Source organism: Geotrypetes seraphini, chromosome 1 (genome assembly GCF_902459505.1).
Source record: "Geotrypetes seraphini chromosome 1, aGeoSer1.1, whole genome shotgun sequence".
NCBI classification, from domain to species: domain Eukaryota; kingdom Metazoa; phylum Chordata; class Amphibia; order Gymnophiona; family Dermophiidae; genus Geotrypetes; species Geotrypetes seraphini.
Window position 1 is genome coordinate 396556799 of NC_047084.1, and position 24270 is coordinate 396581068.

At 42.6% G+C, this 24270-nt stretch overlaps 1 protein-coding gene across 2 annotated transcripts in view; it reads left to right on the forward strand.

The window, feature by feature from the left end:
• Positions 1-24270, forward strand: part of LOC117347239 (coiled-coil domain-containing protein 17-like) — a 488260-nt gene that overhangs the window by 356965 nt on the left and 107025 nt on the right. For both annotated transcript variants that reach the window (XM_033917895.1, XM_033917903.1), the window contains one exon: positions 13782-13867. In XM_033917895.1, coding sequence (XP_033773786.1) covers positions 13782-13867 — 86 coding nt within the window. The remainder of the gene's footprint in view (positions 1-13781; positions 13868-24270) is intronic.

Here is a 24270-nt window from a genome sequence, read left to right on the forward strand (position 1 = left end):
TTTTATTTTTCAAAAGTTTGAAGAATCTGTCCCTTTCTACTCTTTCTATGCCCTTCATGGTCTTGTAAGTCTCTATCATATCCACTCTAAGTCTTTTCTTCTCCAGGGAGAGACCCAGTTTTTCCAATCTCTCAGCGTATGAAAGGTTTTCCATCCCTTTTATCAGACGTTTCGCTCTCTTCTGAACCCTCTCAAGTAACGCCATGTCCTTCTTAAGGTACGGCGACCAATATTGGACACAGTATTCCAGATGCGGGCGCACCATTGCCCGATACAGTGGCAGGATAACTTCTTTCGTCCTGGTTGTAATACCCTTCTTGATTATACCTAGCATTTTATTCGCTCTCTTAGCGGCCGCTGCACACTGTGCCGTCAGCTTCATTGTCATGTCCACCATTACCCCCAAATCCCTTTCTTGGGTACTCTCATTTAATAACATCCCTCCCTTTGTATAGTTGTACCTCGGGTTTCTGCTTCCCACATGCAATACTTTACATTTCTCAACGTTGAACTTCATCTGCCATCTTGTCGCCCATTCCCCTAGTTTGTTCAAGTCCCTTTGCAATTCTTCGCAGTCCTCTTTGATCCGAGCTCCACTAAATAGTTTGGTGTCGTCCGCAAATTTTATTATCTCGCACTTCATCCCTGTTTCTAGATCATTTATGAATATATTAAATAGCAGCACCCCGAGCACCGAGCCCTGCGGAACACCCATTTCTTCTGGTAAATGGCCATGATATAGGGAACTATTTTGGAGATTAGTGATCCAGGCGATGATTCAGTCCGGTGCGGCTGAGAGGAGATATGAGGGGCAATTTCCAGGGGGCTGCTGCGCGTAGATAGTTTGGATATAAGTTTTTTTGTATCTGGGATAAACAGGTTGGAAAAGGAAGTCCAGATTCGGTCTGCTTTAATGGGTTCATCAAATTATGCAATAAACCACCCCCATAGTGGTACAATCTGTGTGTTGACGCAATTTGAACCCATGTCTGCAATTTGGTACATCAACTCCGTGTGTTATGGTTAACTCACAATATTTGCAATTACCGCATGGGAAGTGACCTGGATTTGATATTGCTTCGTACTGAGGAGTTTTTAATATTTCCCCCAAGTATTTACTACAAGTGAAGGCAAATTTAGGTAAATCCTGTAACTGTGGATGAATACTAAGGACGTGCCAGTGTTTTTTAATCATGCGTTGTAACAAATGAGTGTTTGACATATGCATACCAACCCTGTTTGTTTTTTCTCATTTTGTTTGTTTGAATGCCAAATTTGTTTAATTTCCAAAGATTTAAAATGGGTATAGAGAAATACCACATTAACTCGAGGTAGCCATTCAGGGAAGGGTTCAACTCGGGGCAGGAACGCGGAAAGCTTGCTCCTGTCCGTGGGCCACCAGGGATTCAAAAAGGTACATGGGGGAGGTAAAAATAATTGGCAGAGTCAGCCAGGACAGGAGGGATCCCTCCTGTCTGGATGATCTCCAGGGGCGGAGGCCTGCAACAAGTCTGGGAGGGGGGCAGGTGGGCAATGACCCAAATATAAACCAAAAGCCACATTTTGAGGCCATTTTTCTTACCCAAAAATCTCAGTTTATATCAGAGTCTATATGATATCTGTTTAGCACTGCATTTTAACAAGATTCTAACAAGATGGCGGACAGTTAAGTCACCTACTGTTCCGTCTCCTTCCAACTACTTTTTATTTTTTTCTTTTGTCTTTTATAATTTTTATTGTTGATTTCTAATTTTTGCTTTTGTCTTTGATCTTAGTTTCTTTTCCTGAGTTTCTTTTCTTTTGTTATATATTTATTTTTCAAGATACTTACTGTTTTTGTGATTTGACCGTTGGGTCAAGATCGGCAGTTGAGGGGCCCTGCACTTGTGGTTTGATGGACTTTGTGGTGGCAGCTGGAAGAGACCGGACTGGGGCCTTGTTCTGGTTGGGGTTGTGGAGGACCTAGTCTGAGTCCTTTGCACCTATGTGCCGACGGCTGCATGTTGCGGTTTGCCCCTGTTTGGGAGTGGAAAGGGAGGTGACAGGTTTCAGGCGGGGCTGGAGGCAACGATCGAGCCAGACTCCTGGGGCGAGAGCAGCACAGATGCCGCACTGCGATCGATGGCCTGCAATTGGAGGAGCTGGAGGGAGTTTCCCACGAGATCCACTGTCTGGATGTGCTAGATGGATCGTACTGGAGTGGGGGACTCACCCCTGGTGTCCAGCTTCGGCGCCCCATGGTCGTTGCGGTCCTCTCCGCCGACTCCGCTTGTCTCCTGCGCACCTGGTTCCAGCGGCGGCGGTCTGTTTAGCGCTTGCCCAGCCCGGAGTTTGAGGACTTCTACCCCGAAATACCAGCGTCTCCAAATTTCCCCAGAGTTTCTTGCCGGGTCGCACAGTCCGTGCGCAGTGGGGAACGCAGCTACAGCAAGGCAGGGGGCTCCCTGTCAGCCCCAGCTCCTACGGCACCAACGCTCACCGAGATCGGCACCGGGCGGCTTTTACGCAGAAGAGAAACTTTGGCTATCACCACAGGCCTCATCTAGGGCAGTCTCCTTGGTGGCTGGAACACAGGCAGTGTGTGGGGAGGATTACATGGAGGAGATCATTGCAGGGGAGAAGACATGGGCATCCTGGGACCATCAACCAAGCCTCTTCCCTGAAGAAGTCCTTTCTCTGGGAACGTCATCGTTCCTCCAAAACGTACTTACTCCACTTCATCACCGAAGCTGAAACAGTGGATTGAAGATAATGTTTTATTTTTTTTTTTTCCAGTTTATGAATTACTTTTAATCTTATTCATTGTTTTGCCACTTGTTTTTGTTTTGTTCTATTTCTATCATTTAAAATTCTCCAGAATTCTTTTGTTCAACGGTTCCTCCTTCTGCACCTATTCCTTTCTCTCCTCTCTTCTACCTTCCAAAATTCTTAGTTCAATACAGTCTTGTTAGAATGTTTATTTGTTTATTTTTCCTCTATCTCTACTTTTCACTTTTTTATTACTCTCTAGGTACTTTAGTTAGATTGTGAGCCTTTGGGACAGTAAGGGAATTTCTAAGTACCTTTCTTTCTTATAATTTTAATGTATATTTTCTGTAAACCGCTTACAACTTAACGGATGTAGCGGTATATAAGAAATAAATTACATTACATTTTGCCACTTCGAACAGTATTTCCAATTGCACCTGAGTGTCCATGGGGGAATAATTGGGAGAACTCCTCACAGACACACCTCGCAATTAGTTCATTTTATGCCTCACTGAATTTCACCGACATGTCAAACAAGACTTATTAACTTTTTTTGGGGGGAGGGGGGGTTCCCTGCCCACTGTTGGACTTCGCATCCTGCTTCTGGCCCCCTCCATGCTTATTGCATATCAAAACAGATAAAAAGGAATTAAAAATCCAAAAGCAGCAATACAAAAATATGAGTGTATTTACACACCTCAATTATGGAAAACCTGATGAATACCAATCCAAATAGTCAAGCAAACAAGGAAAGACAAAGGGATTTTTCTGACAAAAAAAAGAGAAAGATGTTAGCATACTTAACATGGATAAAAAGCACCCAGTACTTATGTGACATGGAAGTGCCTGTCATGGTTGAAAAGACTGCTAGCCCAGTCAAAAGTGCAGCCCTTAAGCCTGTAATCCCTAGAACAAAGCCTGTACACCCTGCTAAAGGCAGTAGTTTAGTACAGCAAGATAGAAGGGAGAAAAGGCAGGTGAGGTCACAGCCAGAAATTCAGGCAGGGAACGCACAGAAACCACAGTCTATCCCTATTACTCCTTTCCCAGAGCTAGGGAGAAACGTGAGATCAATACAGAAGGGGGTGGAGTTAGCCTCCGAGCTCTGCAGTCACGTAAGCCTCAAGTAGGAAGACTGCAGGGAAGTCGAGTAGTCTCAGCTGGCCCTGATTGGGGGAGCCAGGCAGCACACAGGGAGGACAGTTTCCAAACGTCTCTTGTCCCCCAGAAAAGAGGTTTTCCACGAGGCCAGCCAGCAAGGACAGAAAGCCTGACCCCAGAGAGGTACAATAGCTTTCCAATTGAGCCTTGGGGTCAGGGGCTGGAAGGTTATTATGATGAGGAGGAAAATTACTTAGATAAGTTCCCAAACACTCAGAGTGGGGGAGGGGTGGTAAAGCCTGAAGTGGAGGACTTAATGGAAGTCTCCAGTCCCTGCGATACTGAGTGGGAAATGTATAGTGAAGGTGACCCGGAAGAAAGTGGCTTTGGGGAGGACATGGACATAGGAGGGAGCAGTGTGTGAGTGTTTCTGTCCTTCCTGTAAGGAGTCCAGTCACTGCCATGGAGACCTGAGCCGGAAGGAGGCTACAAGCAATGATAAGGCAGCAGTGCCTAATTAAGAAAAATGTTTCTTTGAACCTCATTTTTCCAAGTTTCCCAAAGAACTGAAGATAAAGGATGTTAGGGGCATAATCGGGTGGGTCTGAAGACCTTAGGTAAAGGGAGGCTTGACCCACACAGCCTGTAAGACCGGGCTGTGAACGTCCTTTAAGGGAACAGAGTGTTAAAGGGGGAAAATAGTGAAAGAAATGACTTTTTTTTTTTTTTCTCTTTCTGAAAAGATATGTGAAAAGAGAGCTGACACCTGCAGTGCTCAGCTATGCTGTAATGAACTGTGGCTTAGAGAAGCCAGTGACCCTGAGAAGGGAAAATATTAGGCATATGAAAGACTGAAAAGTTTAATTGATTTTGGAGTTATCCTTTTTGTTAACAGGTACTGTCCAGTCCCTGGACTAGAGCACGGATAAAGTGCACTGGACTTAAGAGAAAGAAATTGCATGGTTGATGCCTAGGAGAAATAATTGTTTATTTTTGGAATTTTTCTTTCTCTTTGGCCTGAATAAACCCGGTGAAGTTTTGTAAGAAATCCGGTGTCCGGGTTTTCCTTCAACCAACCATATAAAAGGCGCAAAAAAATCTTACCTGCGGTCCGAGCCGGGTTTTCCACTTGCTCAGGACCTGGCCCGGCCACAAGATGTATCTTATGTTCACCTCTATCCGGGGGGGGGGGGGGGAACTGTCACTAATGAAGCATGTATAAATGAATGGCAATATAGCACACACAAAATGAATGCCAATACAGCACACACATATAGCACCACAGTATTTACAGAATTTTTCAGCAATATTTCCTCCCTGTATATCATGCATACGTAGTGCACACAAATGATTCTGTGCGTGCATCCCATCTATTTTGTATTTTTTAGCATTGGGGCACTATTTTTCTTAGGAGGCAGCGTGCTCGTGTAGCCAGTGAGAGCTAGGGAGAGCCGGAGAACTAGTGGAAAGAGCAGGCGAAGGAGGCAGGAAGGAGCACAACACTCGGGGAAGCGGCGAGAGTACGCTCCGCCCACCCCCACCGCATCAGAGGCAGCGCCGGACTCCCCCTTGAAAAGGGGAGGAGCCAACGCAGCACACGCTGGTACTGGGGCCGAGCGCAGGAGAAGGAGGGCAGCGTGCTCGTGTAGCCAATGAGAGCTAGGGAGAGCCGGAGAACTAGTGGAAAGAGCAGGCGAAGGAGGTAGAAAGGAGCACAACACTCAGGGAAATGGCGAGAGTACGCTCTGCCCACCCCCACCAAGTCGGAGGCAGCCTTGAAAAGAGGAGGAGCCAACGGCGCACAGCCGTTCGGCACACGGAGAAGGCCAGCGGCAAAGGCGCTTGCCTTAGCAAGAGCGCCTTTGCAAAGGACAAGTCACTACTACCAAAAACACCGGAGGAGGACAGAAGGGTAAAGCTGCAAGCGGCAAGCACAGAAGGTAAGGAAGAGACAAACACAAAGGGCCAAGTCTGTCACACACGTTTACCAAGGAGGCAGCAAGCAGGCAGAGGGAGAAAGAGAGTGAGAGAGAGGACACCAGCAGCAGGCAGAGAGAGAGAGAGAACACCAGCAGAAGGCAGAGAGAGAGAACACCAGCAGCAGGTAGAGAGAGAGAGAGAGGACACCTGCAGAAAGAGAGAGAGAGAGAGGACACCAACAACAGGCAGAGAGAGAGAGAGGACACCAGCAGCAGGCTGTTAAAGAGAGGACACCAGCAGCAGGCAGAGAGAGAGAGGACACCAACAGCAGGCAGAGAGAGAGAGGACACCAGCAGCAAGCAGAAAGAGAGGACACAAAGCAATCACAAAGGGCACTTACAGGTCACACGTAATCATAACGGTTATCTTAAAGCAGGAACAACAATAGAAGCAGAGGGAAACCAGAAGATGAGCTTTCCAGTGTTCTGCGCAGACTGTCATATGTATGACTACCTCCCCTCGGGGAGACAGTCATATGTATGCAGTCGGTGTCAGAAGCTGAAAAGCTTGAAGGAGGAAGTCAAGCGACTAGAGGACAAGATACAGGAGCTAAAAGGACTTTACACCATGGAGGACCCAATCAGGACAGCTGAAGACTTCATGAGTGAGAGACACATTGAGGAGGAAGTAAGGGAACTCAAGAAATTCATTGAAGATGCATTCAAGAGGAGGGTAGAAGAGAAGCGAACTTCAGATGAAAGAAGAAGTTACACCATCACCAACATCGAAGGGAGAACAAGAAGCAGATGACCTCAAGAAGACACCCACAGAGGAATACTGCATGAGGGGGAGAAATTGGCTAGTCGATGCCCAGAAGAAGAAAGAGCGAAGCACACTGAGGATATTGACCTGAGACCGAAGCGAAAATTGAAGAAGGGAAAATCAGCGATCCTAGTGGGAGATTCGATCCTGAGGCACGTGGACAGCCACATAGCAGGAGGGAGAGAGGATCGACTGGTGGCCTGCCTCCCAGGAGCGAAAACCAAGAACATCGTGGACAAAATTGGAAAGATCCTGGATGGGGCGGAGACGGAAGAGACCACAGTAATGATCCACATCGGGACAAATGATGTCAGCAGGACAGTTCAAGATTCTGGGAAGGAAGCTGAAGATGAGGATCCAGAAGATAGCGTTCTCAGAGATCCTACCTGTACCGAGGGCAGATGCAAAAAGGCAAGAGGAACTACAATCAATAAATGCATGGATGAGGAAATGATGTGAGGAAGAAATATTCCACTTAGTCAGGAACTGGACAACGTTCTGGGGCAAGAGCAAGCTCTACAGGAGAGATGGACTGCACCTGAGCGCGGCAGGAACTAGACTTCTAGCAAATAATGTCAGAAGAGGAATAGAACAGGCTTTAAACTAAGAAGAAGGGGAAAGCTGACAGTCGACCAAGTGTCAACGATTCAGAAGAAGGTATCCCATGAAGATACTGAGGGTAAAAAGGGCTGGGAAGAAGCAAGGGACAAATTGCAGGAGTTGACTAACCCAGAAGAGGAGGTTAGTATGATTGTAGCAAAAGAGAGGAAACTAAAGACCGAAGCACAGGGAAAGGAAAGGAATACAACAAAATACCAGGACATAAATTGCATATATACTAATGCAAGGAGCCTAAGAAACAAAATGGGGGAACTAGAAACCATGGCTAATACAGAAGACAGACATTATAGGAATCTCTGAAACATGGTGGAATGAGGAAAACAAATGGGATACAGCACTGCCGGGATACAAGCTCTAACGCCAGGACAGGTCAGGACAAAAAGGAGGTGGAATAGACCTATAAATAAAAGAAAGCATACAATCGACAAGAATGGACACAGCAGAGACGACCAACAAGCTGGAATCTCTATGGGTTAAAATACCAGGAAGGTAAGGGCCTGAAATAAAGATGGGCCTTTATTATCATCCACCCGGGCAAACCGGAGATATCGAGGAAGAAATGGAAGCCGAGATGAAGCAAGAATGCAAAAGCGGCAACACGGTTATTATGGGAGACTTCAACTACCCCGGGATAGATTGGAGTCTAGGAAGATCAAAATGCGCTAGGGAGACAGAATTACTGGAGGCTACAAAAGATTGCTTCATGGAGCAGCTTGTTAGAGAACCAACGAGAGGAAATGCCACTCTGGATCTAATCCTAAATGGGTTAAGGGGACCTGCAAAGGAAGTAGAAGTATTGGGACCATTGGGAAACAGCGATCATAATATGATCAAGTTCAAGGTTGAGGTGGGAGTACCGAAAGGAAAGAGAACCATAGCGACAACTTATAACTTCAGGAAAGGAAACTATGAAGCAATGAGGGAAATGGTAAGGAAAAAACTTAACACTTCCAAAAAATGGCAAACAGTAAATCATGCCTGGTCTTTTTTCAAGGACACAGTGAGCGAGGCGCAAAATCTATATATTCCCCAAATTCAGAAAGGGGTGCAAAGAGAGTCAAAGGACCCGGCGTGGATAACCAAAATAGTGAAGGAAGCGATAGGCAATAAGAAAAATTATTTCAGGAAATGGAAAAAGGACAAAATTTGAGGGGAACTGGAAAGAGCACAGGAAGTATCAAAAAGAATGTCACCATGTGGTTCGAAAAGCCAAATGAGAGTATGAAAAGAGGCTAGCCAGGGAAGCACAAAATTTCAAACCGTTCTTTAGATATGTTAAAGGGAAGCAGCCAGCTAGGGAGGAGGTGGACCGCTTGATGACAGAGACAGGAAGGGAGTGGTGAAAGAGGAGAAAGTAGTGGTGGAAAGGCTTAACATGTTCTTTTCGTCTGTATTTACAAACGAAGACACATCCAACATACTGGAACCTGAGCAACTCTTCAATGGAAGTCATCATGAAAAATTAACATCCATGGAAGTGAGCCTTGAGGATGTACGCAGGCAGATAGAAAAACTAAAAACTGACAAATCACCGGGTCCGGACGGCATACATCCAAGGGTTCTGAAGGAATTAAAGGAGGAGATAGCGGAACTACTGCAGCAAATTTGCAACTTATCCCTGAAAACAGGCATGGTCCCGGAGGGTTGGAAGATAACCAACGTTACGCCCATCTTTAAAAAGGGATCAAGAGGTGACCCAGAAAACTACAGGCCGGTGAGCCTGACCTCAGTTCCGGAGAAAATGGCAGAATCACTGATAAAAGAAAACATCGATGAACATTTTGAAAGAAACAAACTTCTGATAACCAGTCAACATGGTTTCTGCAAGGGGAGATCGTGCCTAATAAACTTATTGCACTTCTTCGAAGGGATTAACAAACGAATGGACAAAGGAGACCCCATAGACATCATATATCTAGATTTCCAAAAAGCCTTTGACAAGGTGCCCCATGAACGTCTACTCCGGAAACTGAAGAACCATGGGGTGGAAGGAGACGTACATAGATTTATTTATTTATTCGATTTTTTAGTCCATCCTCCCAAAAGAGCCCAGAATGGGTTACAATGAATATATTGGTGCATTAAAATTATAAGTAAGATAGGTACTTAGAAATTCCCTTACTGTCCCGAAGGCTCACAATCTAACTAAAGTACCAGGAAAAATGACAATTAGAAGAGTAATAAAGAAAGAAAATAGAGATAGAGGAGAAAAATAAGAAAATAAACATACTAATAAGATTACAATGATCTAAAGGAATTTGAAAGATGGATCAGAAACTGGTTGGAGGGTAAGAAACAGAGGGTAGGAGTGAAGGGCCACTACTCGGACTGGAGGAAGGTCACGAGTGGTGTCTCACAGGGCTCGGTTCTGGGGCCGCTGCTATTCAATATCTTCATAAATGATCTAGAAACAGGGACGAAATGTGAGATAATAAAATTTGCGAATGACACCAAACTATTTAATGGAGCTCAGACTAAAGAGGACTGTGAAGAATTGCAAAGGGACTTGAACAAACTATGGGAATGGGTGACGAGATGGCAGATGGAAGTTCAACGTTGAGAAATGTAAAGTATTAGATGTGGGAATCAGAAACTTGAGGTACAACTATACGATGGGAGGGATATTATTGAACAAGAGTACCCAAGAAAGGGACTTGGGGCTAATAGTGGACATGACAATGAAGCTGACGGCACAGTGCGCAGTGGCTGCTAAGAGAGCGAATAGAATGCTAGGCATAATCAAGAAGGGAATTACAACCAGAACGAAAGAAGTTATTCTGCCGTTGTATCGGGCGATGGTGCGCCCGCATCTGGAGTACTGCGTCCAATATTGGTCGCCGTACCTTAAGAAGGATATGGCATTACTTGAGAGGGTTCAGAAGAGAGCGACACGTCTGATAACAGGTATGGAAAACCTTTCATACGCTGAGAGATTGGAGAAGTTGGGTCTCTTTTCCCTGGAGAAGAGGAGACTCAGAGGGGATATGATAGAGACTTATAAGATCATGAAGGGCATAGAGATAGTGGAGAGGGACAGATTCTTCAAACTCTCGCAAAATAAAAGAACAAGAGGGCACTCGGAAAAGTTGAAAGGGAACAGATTCAGAACGAATGCTAGGAAGTTCTTTACCCAAATTGTGGTGGACACCTGGAATGCGCTTCCAGACGACATAATAGGACAGAGTACGGTACTGGGGTTCAAGAAAGGATTGGACAATTTCTTGCTGGAAAAGGGGATAGAGGGGTATAGATAGAGGATTACTGCACAGGTACTGGACCTGTTGGGCTGCCGCGTGAGTGGACTGCTGGGCACGATGGACCTCAGGTCTGACCCAGCGGAGGCATTGCTTATGTTCTTATGTTCACTGCGCAGTTCTAGAGCACTGTTTGCTCTAGCGCCCAAGTTTTAAACATCTGCCTGTTTGAGCATCACAGTTATACCTGATAGAAACAGGTTTAAGTCTGGTGCCCAAAGTTAGGCATAGATTGGCACTATTGCATAACTTGGCACTTTACTTTTGGGAACACCCATGATCTTTCCAATAGCCACGTCCCCTTTTCGGTTGCATATGGAAAAGTTAGATGTCAAGTTATGGAATGGTACTCATGGAAGATCTGCATGCAGTTGCAAATGAGCAACAATTAAGTGGCCAAAGATGCCAATTTCCTTGATCTCAGATTAGCGTGCAAATTCCTGCACCCATTGTTTCACAGCCTATATGGAGTCTGGGGGATAGTGTGTACTTTTCTTAAAGAGGGCACATAATTTGCATAAAATATGCAGTTTTCCCCAAGATGGAGAGCATGCGCTATGGTCACTCATACATGTATGTGCAGTCCTTGGAGAAAGTGCACAATTTAACCACAATTAATATTTATTTTAAATGACTGCCCATCTCTAATACAGAATTGAAACATAAGAACATAAGAATAGCCTTACTGGGTCAGACCAATGGTCTATCAAACCCATTAGCCCGTTCTCACATTGGCCAATCCACATCACTAGTACCTGGCCAAAACCCAAGGAGTAGCAACATTCCATGCTACCGATCCAGGGCAAGTAGTGGCTTTCTCCATGTCTTTCTCAATAACAGACTATGTACTTTTCCTCCAGGAAATTGTCCAAACTTTCTTAAAACCAGCTACAGTATCTGCTCTTACCACAACCTCTGGCAATACATTCCCTGTAACTTCATCGAGTGTCCCCTAGTCTTTGTAATTTTTTACAGAGTGAAAAATCGATCCACGTGTACCCGTTCTACTCCACTCAGGATTAAGCAGACTTCAATCATATCTCCCTTCAGCCATCTCTTTTCCAAGCTGAAGAGCTCTAACCTATTTAGTCTTTCCTCATATGAGAGGCGTTCCATCCCATTTATCATCTTGGTCACTCTTCTTTGAACCGTTTCTAGTGCCGCTACTTCTTTCTTGAGATAAGGAGACCAGAATTGCAACGCAGTACTCCAGGTAAGGTAGCACCATGGAGCGATACAGAGACATTATAACTTTCTTAGTCTTGTTAACCATCCCTTTTTAAATAATTCCTAGCATCTTATTTGTCCTTTTGGCCACTGCCACACATTGGGCGGAAGGTTTCATCGTATTGTCTATGATGATACCCAGATCCTTTTCATGGGCGCTAATCCCCAAGGTGGTCCCTAGCATCCGGAAACTGTGATTCAGGTTAATCTTCCCAACGTGCATCACTTTGCATTTATCCACATTAAATTTCATCTGCCACTTGGACGCCCAGTCTTCCAATTTCCTAAGGTCTGCGTGAAATTTTTCACAATCCGCAGGCGTTTAACAACTTTGAATAGTCTAGTGTCATCTGTAAATTTAATCACCTCACTTGTCATTTCAATTTCCAAATCATTTAAAAATAAGTTAAATAGCACCGGTCCCAGTACAGATCCCTGCGGCACTCCGTTTACTCTCCTCCACTAGGAAAAATGACCATTTAACCCTGTTTTCTATCCTATAACCAATTCCTAATCCACAAGGAAAAGGGGGAGGTAGATTTGACATGGGGACAAATTTGTCCCCGTCTCTGTGGGATCTGTCTCCTTCCCCAACCCATCCCATCCCCATTAGTTCTGTCCCTGTCCCATCAGACTTACGATTTTAAAGTGTTTGAGGCTTGTGCAGATGAGGACAGCTAGCAGAGATGGAGCAGGAACAGAGACAGAACTCATGGGGACAGGATGTTGATGGGGACAAATTTGTCCCAGTGTTATTTTGTAGTCAGAAAGTGACAAAACAGTATACTGTAATATTAAGGTTTACAATATGATAGGACAACCAGATTTGTTTAAAACTAACTTTTGGAAAATGCATTTCTGATTTTTTTTAACAGAGGGGTAATATCAGTTCCACAACTGAGATGAGTAAAAGAACGTTCATTTAGCAGACACAGAAAAGCACAAATGCATTCACAGTATGTAACAGTGAGGGTGAAATACTCACATGGATTAAAAACTGATTGGTGGATAGGAAGCAGAGAGGGGTAAATGGACAATACTCTGACTGGAATAGCTTCACAAGTGGAGTGCCGCAGGACTCGGTTACTGGACCCGTGCTCTTCAGCATATTTATAATGACCTGGAATTGGTACAACGAATGAGGTGATTAAATTTGCAGACGATACAAAGTTATTCAGAGTACTGAAGACGCAAAAGGATTGCAAAGACCTGCAACGTGACATAAACACGCTCGAGAAATGGGCCGCGACATGGCAAATGAGGTTTAACGTGGAATAGTGTAAGGTGATACATGTCGGTAACAAAAATCTTATATAAGAACACAGTATGTCCGGTGCAGTACTCGGAGAGACCCCCCAGGAAAGAGACTTGGGAGTACTGGTCGACAAGTTGATGAAGCCATCCACACAATGCATGGCAGCAGCAAAAAGGGCAAACAGGTTACTAGGAATGATTAAGAAGGGGGATCACGAACAGATCAGAGAAGGTTATCATGCCGCTGTACCGGGCCATGGTATGCCCCCACCTAGAATACTGCATCCAGCACTGGTTGCCATACTTGAGGAAGGACACAGTACTACTCGAAAGGGTCCAGAGAAGAGCGACTAAAATGGTTAAGGGGCTGGAGGAGTTGTCATACAGTGAGAAATTAGAGAAACTGGGCCTCTTCTCCCTTGAAAAGAGGAGACTGAGAGGAGACATGATCGAAACATTCAAGATAATGAAGGGAATAGACTTGGTAGATAAAGACAGGTTGTTCACCCTCTCCAAGGTAGGGAGAACGAAAGGGCACTCTCTAAAGTTAAAAAAGGGGATAGATTCCATACAAAGGTAAGGAAGTTCTTCTTTACCCAGAGAGTGGTGGAAAACTGGAACGCTCTTCTGGAGGCTGTTATATGGGAAAACACCCTCCAGGGATTCAAGACAATGTTAGACAAGTTCCTGCTGAACCAGAACGTAAGCAGGTAAGGCTAGACTCAGGGCACTGGTCTTTGACCTAAGAGCCGCCGCGGGAGTGGACTGCTTGGCACAGTGGTCTGACCCAGCAGTGGTAATTCTTATGTTTTTATGTTCTTATGTTTCATATAGGAGGAAGCAAGGCCTCTGACTCCAGCTCATACCAAGCATTTTGTTGACATTAACGATGATCTTGAACCGGTGGCATATGATCCAATGTGAGTATTATAAGATCCTTTTAAAATTTAGAATAAAATGCAATTAGCAAAAAGTAAACAATTTGATTATAAGAATTTCTTCCCATTAGAATTTCTTCCTATTAGAATAATTCTCCAAGAAGAATCGGGTGTAATATTCTCACATGTGGGTAATATCATCCATGGAACACAGTATGGAAATTGCCAAGTGCACTGGCACTTTAATTCTTTAAGTAGTGGCAATACTGTGGAAGTGCTGGTGTCTTCCTGCCTGACATTGGCTCATGGGACCATTAGTTTTCATTTTCCACAGACCTGAGAAGCTATGAGGTTCATAACTGAAACAAAAATACATCTAAAAACCCACTTAAATCGGCACTTGGACAACCTAAAAAACAGGTCGACCAAGTTTCGATAATCAAAACGGGTTTTAGATGTATCTAGAGGCAGTTTAGACCTTTTGACTGCCAGTGTGCATACAGAGCAAAAAGGAGTGTTTTTTGAGGAGTGGTTAGGGTGGGAGGTGGGCGGGATGTGGGCCGACCAAACTTAATCATCCTGCAGTGATAATCGAAAGTTTGACGAGACTGCCTAGACTGAACTTATACGTGGTGACTTAGGCGATCTAAAAACAAGTATAAGTGCCCAGAAGGTATCCAAAGTGACCAGATAACTACTGTAGACACTAAGTACAGACCCCAAAACACTCACCCAGTGATCACTGACCCCCTCACACCGCCATAAAAATCAGAATAAAAATGTACATACCTGCCTCCAGAACATCTGCATCTGGCATAGGAAAGCCTAGTAGAGCAGCACAGAGGTGGCTTAAGTAGTCTGAACCAGAGAGATGAGGACCCAGGCCCATAAGCCACTCTAACCACTGCATTCATGGTGAAAAATGTGAGCCCGCAAGCCCTACTTTACTGCCATATAGGTGGCACAGCCATAAGGTCTATTGGGGTGGTAGACAGGTGGGTATAGTAGGTTTTCAGGGTGTTTGGGGAGGCTCACCATGAGCTGCAAGGGAGTTGTGGTGAGATGTTTGTAGCACCCTTTTAGTTAAATTCACGGCAGTGCCCTGTAAGGTGCCTCACTACTTTGCTGCCATGTCTGGGTGGCCAGTCTATCACTTTGCTGACCCCTCCCATGACCAAAAGGTCTTTTTCTAGGTGTTTTGAACTTGGACAATTTTTTGGATGAGAATGCGATATAAAGATATGACTTGGCAGTCTGGATGATCAAATTAGATGATTCTTGAAAATAATATTTTGGACATATTTTTCAAGAATGAACTTTAGATGCTGTCGACTTTGGGCGACTTAGATTTTTTTTTTTTATTATGCCACTCCATGTCTTTAGTTTTCTCTTCAGCATGTCAAACTTTTACTTTTTTTGTGCCTTCCCATTCTTATTTTTGAATTATATTTTACTGAGTTTTACAAAGGTTACATACGAAAAAGAGAAACAATACAACACTACAATATATTGAAAACTTACAGCCTCTTTTACAAAGCCGCACTAGCAGCTGCTGCGCGGCAACAGCCCCGAAGCCTTGTAAAAAAGGCTGTTAGGTTAGCCCTTGGATATTGCAATTAATACCTTACAGTATTTAGTCACAATGTTGACAAATACAAAATACAAACCATGGAAAAAGTCATATAAACCAAATAAGTAACTTATGGAAAAATCATAAAAATAAGAAGTTAGATTACATTAACCACATTTACTTAAAGGATCCCATATTTTTTAAAATTTGCTTAAATTGCCAACCTTTCATCAAAATCTTTTTCATATTCAGCATATAAGCACAGCATATTCCACCAGTTATAATCTAATTGTGTAAAATATTTCCAGTTAGTTACTGTAATATTGATTTAATAGTTATCAATATTAAGGGTTTTAGTGCATGCAGCTTTTTAGCGCATGCGAAACCCACGCTACACAGCAAGAACTAATGGCCAGCTCAATGCTGGCGTTAGCGTCTAGCGCGGCTGGCAGTTTAGCACGCGCTATTACGTTCATTAAACCACTAACGCGGCTTCGTAAAAGGAGCCCTAAGTTTTTCAATAACTGTGCCTTAGAAATATCAAGATTAATAAACCTAAATCTCCTAATATAACTATATGATAGGATAAGGTTTCTAATATACTAAGAAGTTCAGATATAGTTTTCCAGATATTTTCCCAATATGACATCACATAAGGGCAAGAATAAATCATGTGTTCCAGTGTTCCAATTGCTTTAGATAAAAGGTTGATTGCATTATGCTTGCTGAATGAAGTGACTTGGTTTAAAATTAACCATTTTTAAACATTTATACCATTGAGTTGCTACTCCTTTTTTATGTAATAATGAATAGCAAAGAGTTATACAGTCTGGTTGCTCAGCTTTTAACTTAGATTGGGAGTGAGCAGATTTAATACAATACAATAGTTGAATCCATCTGTAATGTTGATTCTTTGGCAAGTCATATTATTTTAATTAAAATATAGAATGGAATCCAATCATGTTGATCTATGAGATGTTTGACCTGCCATATTCCAAAATTTTTCCACATATCCCAGCTAATTGTCTTCCCTTGAACTCTATAGACTGGGTTATCCAAAGTTCAAATGGAAAGGTCCACAGCAAAGAACGGACCGTAACTCCTGTGACACACTTATCCCTTGCTTTAACCAGCAGAGGGATTAGTTGTGTTGAGATCTGGCCTGTCGGCGTGGCCTCCTCAGATAGGAGGCAGGCTTTTCAGGTTAAAACAGACCTAGGCTCCTGCCTAGTCTGCCAGGCCACACTGAGAGTAGTTTGTAAAAGAGGAGACAACACAGGTAAGTATGTTCAAAAGAATGTTCTTGAACTTTATTAAACCCGGTGGTCTAAATACCATCAGCCACACGCATGGAGTGAAAAAACTTCAACATAAACACAAAATGGCTTGTAGTTGTCAGAATGGCTTGAGCTACAAATGTGACATACAGTCTCAATTCCCTGGCCTTTGCTAGTCCAAATACAGTCCTCTTCACCAGGGTTTAAGGTAAATGAAATACCATGAAAATAAACTTTCAAACTTTGCAAATATATTGTGGAAACAGGCAGAGCAATTGTAATTACAAACTTGGCAATTGGATTCCACAAACATTTCAGCTCACCTAGCTGAGACACGGTATGCTTTGCAGAGCAGGCTTCAAAACTCATTAATATCAGCTGGGCTTCCAAGCCGACGGAACACAGCAGGGCATTAGATAAGCTGTAAACTTTACTTAGGCTTTCACAGGGAGCTTTCACATAAGCATAGATAAAGTAAGCATAGATAAAGTTCATTGAACAAACACTGCCCTCCGGGCCGTTCCACAGTGAAAGGGAGAGATTCCCCTGCACTCTCTAATCAAGGCTAGCTGGTCTCAGGTTAGAGAGCCAGCACGTAATCACAGCCTTGCTTTACTCTCCTTGGAAACTAACCTCCATGTCAATAGGGAAATAGCCAGCTTCCAGCAGTGGTTCAGAGACATCCATCGCCTCTGCCTGCTCAGCAGCAGCTGGGGTTAACCTGAGGCAGTCCTCGGTCATCTCTACGTCCTCACTGCTGTGGGTTGGAGGAGAGAGACTTCTCACCTCATCTGCATCAAGGCATTGCTGCTTCTCCTGCCACTGCCTGAGCTCGTTAGCTCTAGCTCCGTCCCTGCTCCCTCTACTGTGATCCCATGCTTTTTTTTAATGTGAGTTAAAGCCCCACCCCTCTCTCCTAGGAACAGCTGTGTTGGGCAGGAAATCCCTAGGGAAATAATTCAGGTTTCTCCTGGGCTGGTAATGAGCATACCTTCCAGCATTGGGACTCCACTTCTCAACAAAAGTCCCCCCAGGTTTTCTGGTGTACCTGCCCTGAACTGGCGCTCTCTGCTGGGTACTCCTATGCTCATACCTCTCCTGACCTACCTCACTGTCTGAGGGGTAGTCAGCCAATTCCACAACTTCACTTTTAACCTGATCAGCTCTTCTGACCAGGGACTGTGCTCGGCTTTTATCCCTTACAGGGACAAAGCTGGCCACAGGTTTGTCACACTCCACAGAAATGGGCCAAGGTTCCACAAACAAAATGAGAATATCCAAAGTCACACAATGTAGAACCAATTCCTGTGTCCTCAGGAAGTAGGTATAAATAGTTTATTACACAAACATCTTTCAATACAAAAACTCATAAGGTACAAACAGTACAATAATCAATATCAAAGAATACAATGATCGCAAAATATCTTGGATGCTATGGCAGAAGGCCAGACCCTACACGGGCCGTTTTTCGGCAATGATTTGCCTTCCTCAGAGGTCCTTGAAAATAAGGGAAAGCATGTAATGTATGAATAAACTGTTTTTGGCAAATACAGTCTAACCTTGGTTTGTGAGTAACGTGATTTGTGAGTGTTTTGCAAGATGAGCAAAACACTACAGTCTAACCTTGGTTTGTGAGTAACGTGATTTGTGAGTGTTTTGCAAGATGAGCAAAACACTCTAGCAAACTTTGACTCACAAAATAAGCGTTGCCTCGGTAAACGAGTCTTCCAAACCACCATCGCATGTACTACCAGAACAGAGAAGAGTTAAAAGATGCATGTGCTGAATTTCCCAACATGGTCAATTAAAGAAAAGTCATAAGCGTGCTTTCCCCATCACCCCTCCCTTCGAAGCCCACCTTCAAATTCTCATGCCCTACTTTTCAGCGGCCCTCCGGTTGGTGAAGAGTGAGAGCCGGCATCCGTCTCCGGATGTTGGCTCTGCGGGTGCATGTGCAGTTGAGGCATACTGGACAGCAGTGCGGGTTGAAAGTGGGACTCAAATCAGCTCAGGGATCTAGGGAGGGGGTGCCGGACCGACCTACCTTCGAGCTGGGAAGATGACAGACTGGGGTCAGCTTGTCATTCCCTAGCTGCTGGCTAAGGACAGATCCTGCGCTGAAAGAGAGGGAATGTAGGCCTGAGATGGCTTGGGAGAGAATGGCTAATAAAGAAAGTAATTTTGTAATGTAATGTAATTTATTTCTTATATACCGCTAATCCGTTAGGTTCTAAGCGGTTTACAGAAATTATACATTAAAATTATAAATAAGAAAGGTATTTAGAAATTTTCTTACTGTCCCGAAGGCTCACAATCTAACTAAAGTACCTGGAGAGTAATAAAGGAGGAAAAAATAACAAAATAAACATTCTAACAAGACTGCATTGATCTAAGTACTTTGGAAGGTAGAAGAGAGGAGAGAAAGGAATAGATGCAGAAGGAGGAACCGTTGAACAATAGAATCCTGGAGAAATTTAAATGATAGAAATAGAACAAAACAAAACAAGTAGCAAAACAATAAATAAGATTAAAAATAATTCATAAACTGGAAAGAAAAATAAAAATAAAACATTGTCTTCAATCCACGGTTTCAGCGTCAGTGATGAAGTGGAGCAAGTAAGTTTAGGAGGAGCGATGACGTTCCCAGAAAAAGTAAGTGCATGAGGCGATCTGCACCGCTCCCACGGGCTAGGGAGTGAAGACGCGCCATTAAAGCAAGAGTGAAGAACAAAGGGGGTTTTGGGGTTGTGGAACCAATTGTCTAAGTTTCCATTATCTCCTATGGGGAAAGTTGCTTTGATATACATGTGCTTTGGATTACGAGTATACTTCTGGAATGGTGGCAATTCTTATGTTCTTATCTCAGTTAGGGCACTGATCTTTGACCTGAGGGCTGCCGCATGAGCAGATTGCTGGGCACGATGGACCACTGGTCTGACCCAGCAGCGGCAATTCTTATATTCTTATGAGTTATGCTCGTAAACAAAGGCTCCACTGAACTCAATATGTATGAAAAAATTATTATCAGAAAAGTTGATATATTGTGATTGGAAAGGTCCAAAAAATTACTGTGTCAAGATATACATTCCAAACCTAAGGGGAAATACTTAGCGGAAATCTACAAACAGCTTTCTGATATTGAAACATACAATATGTAGTCTTGGATTCAGATCCCACAGAGTCCTTTAGGGAAGAAATCAAAAGTCTAACAGATTATGCATCAAACATTGGGTTCTTAACCGGGAAAGAAAATTCATTCCTCACAGTTGAACATCCAGTGTTACGATCTATATACTGCCAAAAATTCACAAATCGATTAACAACCCTCCGGGTAGGCCTATCATCTCTGGAAATGGTTCAATTCTAGAGCCTCTTTCGGACTTTGTGGATTTTTTCCTTAGACCATTTATCCTGTAAATTGAGTCATATATTAGAGATTATTCACATATGATTAACATCCTAGAAGAATTTGATGGCGTATTAGATATAATTTTGGCTACTCTAGACATTGAATCCCTCTACAATTGGTATGTTGGTGTAGAGATGGACTTATGTGGATTCCTAATAGACTCATAAATAGTTTGGTCATGTTGGTGCTTATACAAAGTTATTTCTGTTTTGATGATAAATTTTATTTACAAATTAAAGGGACAGCAATGGATGCATCTATGGCACCGAACATCCCTTTTCATCTGAATTAAGATTATATAAGAGATATATCTATGATATTTTCATCTTATGGAGCGGCACCTTTGAATGCCTACAATACTTTGTAGCTTGGCTGAACTGTGATCCTCACTTAAGATTCAAGATGGAATATGATTCTAAACAAATTTCATTCTTGGACATATTAATCATAAAAGAGGAATACAGATTTACTACTACAATCTATAGAAAATCAACAGACAAGAATAATTTTCTGCAGTATACCAGCTTCCACCAGATTCAATTGAAAAAGAATTTACCATATTGTCAATTTCTGCGATTGCGAAGATTATGCACCAACTTACCAGAATTTGAACAACAGACGGCTATTATGGCCAACAGATTTTGTAATAGAGGATTCACCAGAAAAGACATCCAAAAAGGATAGAGCAAATCAAAATTAAAACATCAAGAAGACCTCCTAGTGACTGGAGAAAACAAGAGGAAAACACAAGATTTAGAATTCTGCCTCAGATTCTCACAAGATGTCAGCAAAATATTAAGGAAACACTGGCATATTTTAGAATGGCATCCATGTTTCCGCGGAAAAAGACCTACCATAGCACACTCCAGAGGTGAAAACGTTCATCAGAAACTGGTCCCATCTGCATTCACCATGCAAAACATATTCCATTTGCTGTCATTCAATGTCTATTTCTATTTTCATTCACCCTAAAACAAATAAACAATATCATCTCAATTTCACAAGCAATTGCAATTCTGATCATGTGATATACATAGTCATATGTCCTTGCAATAAGCTCTATGTTGGTAAAACTAAAAGGAAAATATGAACACACATCATTGAACACAGAAGTTGTATTTCTGAGACAAGTAGGCTCAGCACCTTTGGTAAACCAACTGGATGACCTTTCAACTAGAGAATGACATGGGGAAAAAATCTGTCCCTGTCACTGCCCCGTCACCGGACCACGGTCCCTGCCGTCCCCTTCACCTGCAGCATCCACCCTTCCCTCTCGTCACCTCACCGCCCTTCAGCAGCCCAATAATCTCCCTCTCCCTTACCTTCGTGGCGCATTAGTAAAGAAACTTACTGAAGCCGGCGGAGACTGCCTGCCTGTGCCTGCAGTCGCGTGTGTGTGGGCGGAAGCTTCTCCTCTGATGCAACCAGAAGTTGCGTCAGAGGAGAAGCTTCTGCCCACACACATGCAACTGCAGGCAGGCAGGCTTCGCCAGCTTCAGTAAGTTTCCGCGCGCCTTCCCTCCCTTAACTGCGGGGACAAGGCCATTCACTATTCCATGGGGCAGTGGATGGCCTTCTCCCCATGCCCGCAGTGAGCACTTCCCCCCTCCCACCACCATTTCGGTGGGTTTTCTGCGGGTAACTGCCACTGTGTCATTCTCTACTTTCAACATCAAATTCAAGATCTGAAATTCTTTGTTTTTAAAACTTTACGACCAAAATGGAGAGGAGGTAACTGAGGTCTTATATTATTACATACTAAACAAAGGATTATTTATGAACTTAATACAATGAGCCCACATAGGTTAAATCAAGATTTAGAATTGGCATCCTTCTTATAACTACTTCTGGCTGCCTTAATATTCCAAATAAGTTATCCCCAGTGGTATCAATAAACAAAATTACAAAAAATATATTATACCACACCACTCAACCAGAAAAGTGTATCTAGCTCCAAAGGCCTCAGAGTTGGAGCCTACGCACAGCTGTACAATCACAGTCACAGACTGGAAAGATCAGCGTAGTATTGCTCCTACTTGCTCCAATCATTGGCCAAAGGACCTGGCGCGCACACGTCGGCATTTTTTAGAGACAAGCACTGTGTAAAGAGACACTTCTGGAGACAAATATTGCCCAAGATAAGTGGTTTTTTTGTCATTTTTTTCAATAGACTGGATAAGTGCATAATACCAAAAGAAAGTATAAATTTAAAGACCCTGATGTAGATTTTAAGAGAAGAAAGTAACAAATTTATATATAAAAGTTAATATTTAAAATCTAATGTGGTATAATATATTTTTTGTAATTTTGCCTTAATATTCCACCTTTTTTAAAGGATATTTTTCCTTTTTATCCCCTTTTTTACCTTATGGCATAAAATTTTTGATCTACTAACATGTTTTTATAACTACACTTTAGTCATACTACCTTAAATTCCAAGACATCCATCAGCATTGTCATGTTCATCAAACCTGAGTACAGGCACCATATATGACAGTTAACAAGGAATATAGATAGTCAAAATGGTGCATTTTAAGATACCCTTATGTCGATCCTTAAGGAGAAAGTTAAGTTATTATTACCTTCTTCTGCATCACTCAGATTTGAAAGCAATTTTTTGACACATTGCTATGACCTTTACAGTAGGAGGTTTTATGCCAGTGAAGTGATCGCCTGAACACCGTTATTCCACCATTGTGGAGGTGGGTGGGCCCCTGTCTGAGGCTTTTTCCTCCAGTAAGACTGGTCTATGCTTGTGTCTTTTGTTTAACATACCTTCAATATATCCTTTTGGTGAAAGTGTTTTTTGTGAGACATAGGCAGCGGAACATTTTTTTTGTTTGGGGGGGTAAAAGTTCTACCCCAGACATATCCTAAGCTCCACCCCAGATCCCATCCCCATAATAACTGTACTAATTGGGCCCAATCTGAACTGAATCAAGCAGATCCCAGTACCGCATGTAGTCAACAGTCATCAAATAGTTAAAGTTTCACTCTGCTTTTCCATTGGACTTAGAGAGATGAAACAGAAAAGTATCCTTAGTACATCAGATCTGTACCAGGGTGAGGGAGAGGCAGGATGGGGAGAGCTTTTAGAAACACCATTCTTTTTTTTCTTTATTCATTTTTTAATCTTACAAGTGTACAAATAATAAAACATTTAAAATTAAATACATCAATTTAATTTCTTTCTAATATAACATCAAATAAATAAATTTATTCCCTTCCCACCCACCCTTTCCTTTAGCATTCAATCAAAAATATACAAAATATAAATATTCTTTTCTATTGATTAAACTTACAGTAAACTTTAATTCACCCTCCTCCCCCAATTTGAAAATATATTTTCAATAGAAAATGGTATCTACTCATTACAGTAAGTTGTCAATGGCCCCCAGATCTTTTTAAATTTATTATAATTCCCTTTTTGAATAGCAATTATGCTTTCCATTTTATAAATGTGACATAACAAATTCCACCAGAAGGTATACGGTAATTTAATCTACTGCAGTTTTTCCAATTACTTGTGATATTTTGAATGGCGACCCCTGTTGTTGTTTGATGAAATCTGACTTCTTATTCTCATTGATGTACCGAATAGAATCGTATCGTATGATAATGCTACATGATTCTCTAATAAACAATTAATTTGGGACCAAATTGATTTCCAAAAGGCCATGATAAAGGGACAATAGAATAATAAATGATCTAGAGTCCCTGCTTCAAGTTTACAAATGCCAGCATCTATTAGACTTAGAGCTGTCTAACTTTTGTAATCGAACTGGGGTCCACAATGCTCTATGCAACAAAAATAACCAAGTTTGTCTCATAGATGCAGACACTGTACACCTCATCCTCCAAGACCAAATTTGTGGCCATTGTGACGCAGAAAATTGATGCTTAATCTCAATGCTCCAAATGTCTTGAGGCCAGTTTTATTTATAAATCCTGTTATCAATTTATACCACTGTAAGGCTTGGTGTCCCAAGAAGTCCGCCTGAAAACATAAGAATTCCAGACTATATTGATTAAGATTCTTCCATTCAGGGAACCCCTCCTGAATAGCCTGCTTCAGTTGCAACCATTTAAAACTTTGTTTTATTAAGACCATATTATTGCTGCAACTGTGAAAAATCAAGCAGTTTACCATTTAAAATAACATCATTTTTAAAATAAATGAGGAAAGAGG